This window comes from Manduca sexta, chromosome 9, assembly GCF_014839805.1.
Source record: "Manduca sexta isolate Smith_Timp_Sample1 chromosome 9, JHU_Msex_v1.0, whole genome shotgun sequence".
NCBI lineage: Eukaryota > Metazoa > Arthropoda > Insecta > Lepidoptera > Sphingidae > Manduca > Manduca sexta.
In genome coordinates, this window is record NC_051123.1 from 300,034 (window position 1) to 312,699 (window position 12,666).

A 12,666-nucleotide genomic window follows, 5' to 3' on the forward strand; every position below is an offset into this window, starting at 1 on the left:
GTGTATGTACATACCTGCCTCAACGGTATTTACATACCTGCTCAACGGCCTGCTCATGCTCGCCACGTTCTTTGTGTGCCGCGTGGCCAGTCTGCCCTACGTGTGCCTCATGTACAGCCGCGAGCTCGGCCTGCCTTACTTCGAGGTACTGTATTTACATACCTGCTCAACGGCCTGCTCATGCTCGCCACGTTCTTTGTGTGCCGCGTGGCCAGTCTGCCCTACGTGTGCCTCATGTACAGCCGCGAGCTCGGCCTGCCTTACTTCGAGGTACTGTATTTACATACCTGCTCAACGGCCTGCTCATGCTCGCCACGTTCTTTGTGTGCCGCGTGGCCAGTCTGCCCTACGTGTGCCTCATGTACAGCCGCGAGCTCGGCCTGCCTTACTTCGAGGTACTGTATTTACATACCTGCTCAACGGCCTGCTCATGCTCGCCACGTTCTTCGTGTGCCGCGTGGCCAGTCTGCCCTACGTGTGCCTCATGTACAGCCGCGAGCTCGGCCTGCCTTACTTCGAGGTACTGTATTCACACACCCCCGATCCAAACCAATTAAAACATGTCAAAAAAAAAAAATCATAGATTCATTCTCATGATCGATGGAAAAAAATAATTGAGACCACTTTGAGACTTTTATATTATAGTTATTAAGTTTAGTGGTTGAACAATATTCTTAAGGTCTCATCCGGAATAAGTAGCTGCCACAGTGGTTTGTGGGGCACGGAATACGAGACGTAAAACCTGCTATTTATGCATATAGCGCGATGACACGAACCGATACAAATTATCAACCCCAAAATAAAATCTTTTACAGGCAATAAAATCTCTCCCGACCGGCTGCAAGGTATCCATCTGCATCCTCCTGTTACCCCAGCTGTACTGGTTCTACCTGATGAGCGCGGGCGCACTGAAGATGTTCCTCGGCTCGGCCAAGCCCAAGAGCGCCAACTCGCTGAACTGCAACAAGTCCGCCGGCGACGCCGAGCGAGTGGACCGCGCCGACGCGGCCGAGCTCGCCGACAAGCGCAGTTGATACCGACGCCGCACTCGACGGAACCGGAAACCAAAGTCTTAGGCCGCAGGTCAGGGCTGTGTCTACTGTACCGGCTTTGTAACACTAATATACATCTACCCACGTATGTCTTCTGTCGAGCGATTGCGATCGCTATCTTTACTTGTCTTAAATCGGTATCTTCGGATTGGTCGGGGAGGACCAATCAGAATGTGGTATGTTTGACATGATTATGGATGAGTTGTTTTGATTGGTCTGTTCTGGACCGATCTGAAGTTAGCTATTTGTATCGGCCGTATATTATCGTAATGTGTTTCCGTTTCGTATCTATAGTATGCCATACATAGCTTAGTTAGGTGGGGCATAATTGATAGTCTTTATTTTTAATTTTCTTGTAAAGTGGGTAGATGTTTACATTTCTGTTATCAAGCGTGTGATTGCATTTTAAAGTATTGGGGTATCTGGATGCAAAGGCGAGTTTCTATCTATTCGCTTGCGTTCATGTCTTTAGATTTGTGTAGAATAAATATAACACCATCTAGTGTCTATAATATGAAATTGATACTCTCTAATATAAATACGAATAATTAAACATGTCTGGTATGTTTTATCAACATTTTATTTTCTTATTCGCTTACTCTTTTAGTTTTATTTTATGTTTTACTGGAGACTATTATATTACACATATTAACAAATATCTATTCGGTGTATAAATAATGTGTGAACATATTTTGTGAAATATATGAAAACTCTGTTATATGTCATAAACATTTGACGTTTAGTACCTTTCCTAACCATTGCATGCTTAACATGTTAGCCGGCTAACATGTCAGGTACGCATATCAGGGGAAAAAAAACTTATTATTTATTTTATATTTTATTATTATTATTATTTATTATTATAATAAGGTTATTTTTTGTGACACGCGTAACTGTCATGTTAGCCGGCTTACATGTCAAGCATGCATGGGTTTACAAGCTATGCACCCAGATACCCCAATACCAGGTACTGACATTAGAACTACCCTCAAATCTAGTAACGCCAAGTCAGTGACTGTAGACAGTAGATGGCATGACGCTTACAACGCGACCGCTCCGTGTCGGAGCTTGTCCACTGCACGGCCTATGTAACAATATACAACTACCCACATATAAATACGCGCAATTTAATTTGGAAAAATATGTTTTCATTTTTACAACTAGTTTTTTCTCGCCGTGAAAGTTTTCCGGGATAAAAGTCCCTCTATATATTTTCCCGGAATAGAAAGTAGCCTATAACCTTCCCAGGGTCTTAAACTATCTCCATACCAAATTTCATAAAAATCCGTTCAGTATTTTTTGAGAAAATCGATAACATACAGACAGACAGAAAAGGAGGCTTTGTTTTATAATATGTATAGATATATTCGATTAAGTTAAATAAAACGAACTATTACGTACGGCGGATTTGGATAAACTCTTAATATCTTAACTGCATTTTTATGGCAAACAAAATAACTCATTTGTAAGCTTGTGAAATAAAGTTTATTCTAATTGGTTCATTTTCGCCATCGATATGAAGGTAGCCAGTGTTATAGCGAATTAACTCGTACCTAACTTCACACCTAGTTAAATTGCGCGTATTATACTTTTTAACTACAAGATCTGCCTTCCCCAGTGGATATGAATTTTAAGCATCATTTCCCACAAAATCTCGACGTGGATTTTAATAATTATTAATGTTTGTCGTTAATGTTATATAGGCTGTGATACGTTTTAGAATATATATATTTATTTATTAGCGGATTATGACTGTGACTTTTAAAGCATTAATTGCTATCGGTTACACAGCAGGCTTGTTTATTTTACATATAAATATATGAAATACGCATTTTAAACTAATTGTGTTTTAATAACGGTTAATAAGGTGTATTTTGGATTGAAACAAATGCATTGCAATGTTAGTTTAATAGATTTAATATAGCATCATAAGTCGACAGCAATTAATTTGGTGTCACGGCAAACTCGTTTTAATCTTTCATAATTCAAACATAAATGTTAATTTTGTGTGCGGTTCCGCCCGTGTTCCCGGAATAATTCCATCATAATGGCTATCTTAAGTGTCGCTTTTCGGAATCAGCTTGAGTACGATATGTCACAGGCCTACCAAACCTAATTTTATAGCCTACTCTGCCATGAGTAACTCTATCACATGGTTTGCTGGTAGGATATTTGTATCCGATTTGTCACTACACAAGGCGTAAAACTCCATAGTGGCCCACGTGGGTCGCGTTCCGGGATCATCCTGTGTATATCCGGTTTCAAACAGGCCGGCATAATTGTATCGGCTAGTGGAATTAACATCTCCAGTCAGTCGATACTATCTCCACTCCACTTACCATCAGGTGAAGTGGGTTCACTCAGATCGGTACATACGGTCTCTCACAACCGATAGACATACCACCAGTGAATGTTTTCAAAGATGCCAAATTAATTGCCGTAGACGGTAATCTATACAAATATTAGAATCTAGATATTTTGTAGCTTTTCATTTATATCGCGGTTAATACAGTCATTATTTTAGGAATCTCTTATTTATATGTTAAGTGGATGGGCAGCTCCCAGTGTGAGCCTGCGATGGCCTTGGTGTTTCCATATTATAATGTAATTAAAATTTATAGTTCCAATATAATATATTTATAGGTGTAACGCACAGAAAAATGTTTATTAATGAGCTTTCAATGGCGAAAATTTTAGTGTTTGGCCTTATTTAGCGGAGATAAAAATTTGGTCTTGGGGAAAAGTAATGCCCCTTTTCACTGACTATAGGAATTATCTAACAAGGAGGACAATTAATTACTAAGTAAACTAAAGTTATAATAAAAAATTCTAGGATTGGCCATCTTTGAAACATATTTTCAATTAACAGACTAGATTTTGAAAAGGAAATGATTCCCACTACAAAAATCTCAACCACTGCAGCCATATGTGTGATGCCAGCGCCATCTGAGTAAAAAAATCATAGTAAATATGTAAATGTTACCCAAGGGAGTAAATTACCGAGACAAAAAGTAGTCTATATGGTGATCCAGTTCATAGTGTAAATTTGTTCAGCGATTTCTAACAAATTAACATTTCCATAAACTTTTCGCATTTATAATTATAATATTATAAGACGAGAGAACGAATAATTACAATTTTTAAGTTGCCTAGTAGAGACTTTCCCGCTCTCACACCACTACAACTCTTATATGCCAGGATCAGCAGTGCCACTTTATGACACCGAGCGGTGAAGCTCGGCGAGTCTTAGGGAAAACTAATTTGTCATTATCTAAGTTGCCTAATAGAAATATGTTGGGGAAACGAATTGCAAAATATCACCTTGCGGTAGATGTAATCTAATGAAATCTTATGTTCGTTGTTGGTGAAAACGGGCATACATTTTAGAAATAATGTTTAAATTTTCAATATTGAAAGCTCATCGTCATTGTGTGACTTAAAACAAAATTTTAAACAGGCGCTCTGATCGCCATTTTTAAAATAAATTATATTAAAATACCTTCCATACCTTTTCGAGATTGTTTCAGGCTAAATTGTTGACTCAAGGCAGCTTTGTTATCCATTTATTTGGTAATAAAAAATAATATTTTTTAGTGTTACCATGATTTTACTCGCGGGAAAATTTTAGAATAAAGGTAACGATTAAGGGTTGTTTCCACTGGCGAGATTCGCGCGATATCGATTTTGTTTATATGAGTAAACTTTATACGTTTTCCATGTACAGAGGAAATTTGAAGTTATGCCAAGCGTGTATTCTATGGGGTGTAAATCGGCTTATTTCCTTTATACAGTGCAGTTTTAACACAGCCTAGATGTGATTATATTAAGGTAGCATCCGAGTATCGATATACTTTGTACTCGATCTGATGCTCTTCACAAAAAGTGTTGGTTTCGATTCTGCTGTGAGACTTACCGCTAAACTATCCCAATCACTTTTTGCGATCTATCTCAAAAATGGACCCATCGGAACACAGTTTTGCTGACAAACATACGAATAAGTTATTTTGATTGTTTCATCCTCGGAATTGGATTTAAGTTGAGACTGGGATCGTTTATTGAAAATGTCTGTAAAAGTGGTGGCTGATACACACGGCATAGATTTATTAGTGGGTGATGAGGGTTGTTATAAAGATATATATATGTATATTTATTTCGTTGATCGAAATTTATTTATTATTTAAACAAACTTATTACTATCGCCGCGATTAACTCGCTTGTGGAACGACCCCTTATTATAGGAGCATTTAAAGAGACGAAATAATTTCTAATTTCGATCGTTCATATAGCTTTACATGTTGCTTTTGCATTATTATTTTTGGTCTCCTTCCATTTTTACTAAAAACGTTTACTGGTCAAGTATTTATGGTTATATTTATAGAGAAAAATAATTGTTACGATGTATTGTTTGATGGTTGAAATTGTTTTTGTCGGCTCTATAAAACTGTCTTGCAGAAATAATAATACGCTCCATATTTCAAGATTCAAGGTTATTTCCATTTATAAGTCTGGTATATTGGGTAACCTTCAGCTCTTCTTCTTAAATATTCCTATTTATCACTTCCAAAAGTCCTATATAATTTTAATATCTTTACATAATTACAATAATAATGAAATAGAGTGACTGATAATTTTACTGTGGGTTTCCAAAAAATTTACCTTTTTTGTCGTATTCACCAAATTTTATCACATACAAGCTCTTCCCTGCGGCACCGCCCGCGTGAAGAAGATTTTCTGGGATAAATATTTTCACATGATAAAAATTAGCCTAAAGCATTTAGGAGTATTGCAATTTAACGTAGCTTCCTATAAGAGAAAAAAATTCAAAATCAGTTGAGTAGTTCCTCAGAATAGCGCATTCAAACAAACTCTTCAGCTTTATATTAGTAAAGATTCTCCAATACTAAAGAGCTTACAAAAATGATTTCAACCACAACAATTAAATTGATCTTATGAAGTTTAGAAGACGTTTTGAAGGATAATTATGACGCTGCGTCCGGGAACTATGTACTTTAGGACAGAGTGAAGTGTAGTGAAATGGAATAATTGTTGTAGTGATACGGTGTTGGTAGGGGAGTGTTTTGGAATAATGGTGTCTTCTAACTTTTATAAAAGGTAGCACAGATATTCAGTAATTTAAAGTAACCATCTATTGTTTTGTGGATTTATTTAAATTGTATTATGGATGAAAATATTGTTAACATTAATTGAAATCAAGGGAGTACTTACCTTGTATGTTGCACTTTGGGTTTATTGTTAAAATTGGTGTTTAGGCATTTATATTTAGAGTTCAGATTAGAAAATGTATTATCGATCGTATTTCATAGAAGTTTTATATGGGTAGGTAGATATTCATAGTTCAAAGCAAAAGATCAGTAGAGGGTCTACTCCATTGTATACAAGAGGTTTATTTGAAAGCAGTAAAAATAAATATTTTTTCCTTAAATTCAGAATCTCAAAAATTTTTGATTTACAAAATGTCCATGCTTTATTTAGAATAAATCTTGAGGCTAAATTATTTATTGGGTTATAAATTGTTGTGTTTTAACTAAATTCTTTTCTTAACCCCTTTCATGCGGTTGACGTATAATCACGTCATTCAAATTTGATGCAATAACTCACCGAAAACTCATGGTTTATTGTTGGTATAACTACCAAGAGTTTCAAGTATGAAAACAGTGATTTTAGGATGTGTAAAACCGTTTGGGATGGGTTGAACGTTTTTTGCTAATAATTTAATGTGAAAATATATGCAGCCTTACGAGAAATGTTTGTGTCTAAATTGAGGACTCGATGCGAAAAGTGCATTTCATGTAATAATATTCATTTCTAGTACATTTAAAATGTCTTCTAATTGCTTAGTGTATTTGCCCCGAGTTCCTAACTAGTAAGTCATACATGGCCTCTACCATTGTTAAACGTAATATCACTGGTTAATTGTGTTGAATTTTTAAATCTTCCAATTTTACTCTTCCTATTTGCCAAAACATGCCTTTGATTTGTGAGAAAATTGAGTTTCTATATAATACAATGACAAAAAATACGTATTGGACGTAAGCAATTTGGAGCCATTATAGTCGGACTAATTGTTCTTTTGTAAAGGGTGAAGATTTTGATTCTGATCCATTGTGGATTACTGGTATTTTGTATTACATGCTCTCATAAATGGTGAGTATTATTATAAATGGTTTTAACATTTTCTCACAAAATAAAGGTAACATTTTTCATAAAGACATTTACTATTATAACTAACGTTGACTAATGATTCCGATTAAATATGGAATTTATTGCATTTCTATTATAGTAGTTGTAATAAGAAAGAGCTTAAATAAAAATGGTTTTAGTGACTAGATATTTTAGGAACGAATGCATCGCGTGTTTACTTTCCATTTACATTGTGGTATTGTTGTGTCGTGTTTAACTCTTTTTGTGCTTCGACGTATCAAGACGTCATGAAAGGAACAAGACGTCTTTATACGTCCCAGTAAACTTGCAGGAAAAGTTTGGTACAAGGATTGTATTACTCGTGTTCTAGGAATAATTGTTTTGCACAGAAAGGGTTAATAGTTAACATTGTACGCACATTACTAAGGGATTTATGTTAATTTGTATAACGTGTGTACCTTAACCGTTAAATATTGTCTTGTTTAATTTATTTTTGTAACAATATCTGCTGACTTATTTCAAAAGATCTAGGATATTTATTGTCTCTATAACATGGTATTGGACTGTGAAATAAAGCTGGGCTTAGCTGAGAAATTATGAATCAAATATCTCTCTGCTGCAATAAATGTGATTTACTTATGTGGAGACATTTTGACCGTTTATGGGTTAGTTGTTTCCTAGTTCAGCCCCTGCTTTCCCAACATTATAGTTTTATTTGATTTTATTTGTTTTGTATCACATTTAAGTCCATTAATTAACGTTTTTATTGCATTAATACTTAAATTATTCAAAGTCAGCAGATAGCCTTTAGATAGATTTGAAATTATTTGTAAATCTCGAAATATTTTTTTGTGTATAGTATTCGAGTATGTTGGTGGTGACTTGCTGTCGTTACAAAGCCAGTGTTACCGATGTTACTGTGGTTATATAGTCGTTATGTGTTAATGTTGGGCGCGCGGATCAACACAGTTATAATGACACCGTAGTCGGAGAGAATGGATGAAAAATATTGAATTCAAATACTTCCGAATAGAGTTCTTTTTTAATAATTATAGGTCATTAACTATGTACTAATTTTGATAGATAAACTTAATGTTATTCAAGTCAGTTATTTATACCCATGACACTTTATTCCAAATAAACAAAATACTTTATTGAAACAATCTTTTCAAATCACTTTTAAAAAAACCTTGTCTAAAAATTCTGATAAATATTTATGTTTTGATTTATTTTATCGATTTTAAACAAAAATCGATTATAAAACTATATCGATTGCAAATTACACCAAAATCGAATTAATTGATATTTTATTTACGGGTTAGGAATTAAAGGTTTGGTTTATCAGAGCTCCAAATATGTGATTTATATAATTATTTGTTCATAAACGTTTTGAATTTTCACAATTACATCCACTAATAAGGATTTTGCTGGTGGTAGGAGATATATCCGCTCGGATAGCGACCGTACAATATATTATGTTCAAACGCCATAGTGACACACATGTGTCGCGTCCCTGGATCAGCTCGTGTATATCCGTTCCACAGGCCGGCATAATTGTGTCGACTGTCGAGGGGTAATCATCTCTCGTCAGTCGATTTTCTATTGGACCTAATACCACTTACCATCAGGTGCAGCGGGGTCCCTTTGCTGTGCTCATATATATAAAATATATATGATGTGTTAGTATCCGCGCGTCCACCCATAGTCAATGCGGAGTGAAGTAGAAATAAACTGTTTTCACTGAGTGTAACTCGCGGTGGTCGCCGCAACCATTGTTCGCACTGAGTGTTTTATAAATGTATAGAATATTTGGACGAGTTTTATTTTTATACCTTTTATTCTTAAATCCTATAGTAATCGAATCCAATTCCAAGCATCCTAGCTTGTCAGCTGCTTGTCGTAAAATATCATAATCATTATTAGCCGCAGGATGTCCACTGCTAAACAAGGGCCTCCCCCAAAGATTTTAAGATCGATCTATTGAAAGCGGCCCGCATCCAGTGACTTCCCACTTATTACTACTACAGTCCATAACCATACTATCCATAAATCATAGAAATACTCTATGGATATTTATCTATATACTAGCTTTTGCCCGCGGCTCCGCCCGCGTTATAAAGTTTTTCGGGCTGAAGTTTTCCGTTATAAAAGTCACGCTATATATTTTCCCGGGAGCCTATGTTCTTCCCAGGGTCTCAAACTGTCTCCATACCAAATTTTATCATAATACGTTGGGTAGTTTTTAAGTTTAACACGTTCGGGCAGACCGATGCAGCGTGGGACTTTGTTTTATGATATTATTGTAGAACTTTTAAGAGGAACAATCCCGTCATACATTATTGTTGCATAACTTTAACCGTTTACGCAGCGCACGCAACAGAAGCTCTCAAAACTAATAAATTGTCCCCGTTTTTGCATCATGTTTCATTACTGCTCCGCTCCTATTGGTCATAGCGTGACGATATATAACCTATAGCACTCCAGGAACAAAGGGCTATCCAACACAAAAATATTTTTCAGTTCGAACCGGTAGTTCCTGAGATTAGCGATTACTGCTCCGCTCCTATTGGGCATAGCGTGATGATATATATAGCCTATAGCATTCCAGGAACAAAGGGCTATCCAACACAAAAGAATTATTCAGTTCAAACTCCTAGTTTCTGAGATTAGCCGTTACTGCTCTGCTCCTATTGGTCATAGCGTGATGATATATAGCCTATAGCATTTCACGAACAAAGGGCTATCCAATACAAAATGATTTTTTTAGTTCGAACCGGTAGTTCCTGAGATTAGCCATTACTGCTCCGCTCCTATTGGGTATAGCGTGATGATATATAGCCTATAGCACTCCACGAACAAAAGGCTATCCAACGCAAAAAGAATTTTTCAGTTTGGACCGGTAGTTCCTGAGATTAGCCATTACTGCTCCGCTCCTATTGGGTATAGCGTGATGATATATAGCCTATAGCACTCCACGAACAAAGGGCTAGCCAACGCAAAAAGAATTTTTCAGTTCGGACCGATAGTTCCTGAGATTAGGCATTACTGCTCCGCTCCTATTGGGTATAGCGTGATGATATATAGCCTATAGCACTCCACGAACATAGGGCTATCCAACGCAAAAAGAATTTTTCAGTTTGGACCAGTAGTTCCTGAGATTAGCGCGTTCAAACAAACAAACAAACAAACAAACAAACAAACTCTTCAGCTTTATATAATAGTATAGATATAAAAATGAATCCCTATTTCCCTTGGTCACGCTATCACGCGTGAACGGGTGGACCGATTTCACAACATTTTTTTTGTTGTGTTTGTTATTGTCAGGTTCTTATGAAAGAAAAAAATCAAAAAATTGCGCAGATAATTAGAGAATTTAAGAAAACTTAACGAAAATATTAATTTTATATAACTGTCAATTGTTTGAAATAACTGTCAGCGATTGACAAAATGCGCGCTGCAAATTCATAGTTAAGACGGGACGTCTGTCGGGTCAACTAGTCTTAAATAAATTACAGCAAATTTAAAATTTCACTTGTACAAATAGAATAGGCTAGGAGTTTGAATACATAATTCAGTCGCGTTATAATTTATCTGATGTAGAACTTTATCGGCCGAATAAAAATGAGGTATGAGGCGAATAAAGGCTGAATTATATTTTCTAACGCCTCTAACAATCGTGTCGTCAAAGATCGTTCCGATACGATGTTATCTATAAGCTACTGATTTTAACCACACTAATCTATGATCAATGATATTTAAATAATTACAAATTAATGCCTACGATAGTGTTATGTAAAAAAAATCTAAGATAAACAGGAACTTCTCCAAAAACCACAATATTCGATCTTTAAATAACATGTATAATTTTGAAAAAATATATTAAAATACCAACAATGTAATCTTTCCAATTCGTGTTTATATTTTGTGGCAGTCGTGTTTATAGTTTGATACTTAATTTTGCTGTCAATTAACAACAGCAATTCGTGTAGGTGCTACTGTATATTTATCGGTGGTAGGTCTCTCAAATATGAGAGTCCACCTGGGTAGGTACCACTGCAATGTCTATATCTGTCGCCAAGCAGCAGTGTGTAGTCGCTGCTGTGTTCCACTTGGGAGAACATTGTAACCAGTATAACTACTGGGCATAATAGGATTCAATATCTCATGTCTCAGGATGGCGAGCGCAGTGGAATACCAAACAATATTTTGTAATTCAAGGTGTTGGTTGGTGTTTCTACTGTTTATGGGCGATCGTATCGCTTACCATCAGTCAAACGGCAAGCTCGTCTTATCATTCAAAGCAGAAAAAAAGGTGCAGGAGGTATCGGGCGGGAATCAATGATTTCCTACAGTCATTACAAATAATGAACAATATCGCGAACAAGTCGTCACGTGTTCTGATAAATCCCGTACGTACAGTGATTCGAAGATAAATATTGCGTATAATAAACTTATGTCCGATATTATCTTGTTAATTTATGACGGAAATTAATTTTCAACGGAAAATTTAATTTAGGACTGTGTGATGAAAATAGCATACTTGGCTGATGGTAAGCGTTTAGTTTGCCCAAAAATTGTTGCAGCAGTTTTAATGTTAAGGCAGAGACAAGCTAAGATCTTTAGATAGGTAACGTGCTTTTTTGAATGAAACGGCGACCTAAAAAAGGTTCTTAATTAAGGTAAGTACAGAAAATGTTGCGCATTCAATTTTCAGTTAATTGCTCTTGGGGCAATTTTTTTTACTGAGCAATCAGCCCTTATTCTTACCTGTAGGTACTATTACTTGAATTATCCTAATGAAGCAGTTACGTATATCGCTTAATATAGCGAAAATAAACACCGCCACTTGATTTTAACTGTTATATATGCAAAACCGACGGACATGGCCAAAATGGGTAAATACAAATAATCCGTTTTCTAGTTATATTATGTCAAAATGACCAGTAATTCCACTGCCTATAGCTAACTGCATGGACGTAGTACACTCCTGCGAGGCAATAGAAACAGCCACTGACGTGCTGGGTACCTAGTACCTACCTAGACGGACTCGTATAAACAAGCGCGTCGCCAGCCGATGGTCCAAGGGGGGCAAGTTGATATGGAGAATGAGAAAAGTATGAACTGTAGGTAAAGTCGAGATCACATGTTCCTCCCCCACCCCCCCTCTCCCGCTTTAACAATAACGCGTAATTGAGCGTGAGGAATATTATGAATGGAATTAGTGAATTCATTCGAGTTTCAACGTACGGGTATGATCGATCAAGCAAGTCAAGTCAATGACTTCGGACTTTGATTGCTTACAGCGGCCCCTCCCTGCCCCCCGGCGACTCCCTTGCGTATGAATGAGAGGGCTGCTTACCATCTTGTAGAAACGCGCATTTAAGAGTGGGGCGACGCTTTAGATATACATGTTATTGTCTTCATGTGGAATGGTCCCACCCGATAGTTATTT

The 12,666-nt window shown here is 36.4% G+C and overlaps 1 protein-coding gene across 1 annotated transcript; it reads left to right on the forward strand.

Annotated features, from left to right (window-relative positions):
• The first annotated feature begins 4 nt into the window (after positions 1-4).
• LOC119188841 lies at positions 5-9,024 on the forward strand. Its single transcript, XM_037436881.1, has 2 exons — positions 5-520; positions 816-9,024. Exons 1-2 carry the CDS (start codon positions 5-7, stop codon positions 1,032-1,034), a joined length of 735 nt encoding a protein of 244 aa, XP_037292778.1. The 3' UTR covers positions 1,035-9,024.
• The last annotated feature ends 3,642 nt before the right edge of the window (positions 9,025-12,666 follow it).

What these genes read in the sequence shown, in the direction of transcription:
- LOC119188841 (XM_037436881.1), top strand. Translation starts at nt 5, where the DNA reads ATGTACATACCTGCCTCAACGGTATTTACATACCTGCTCAACGGCCTG. An exon ending in TCGGCCTGCCTTACTTCGAG is followed by an intron (nt 521 to 815) that starts GTACTGTATTCA and finishes AATCTTTTACAG; the next exon opens with GCAATAAAATCTCTCCCGAC.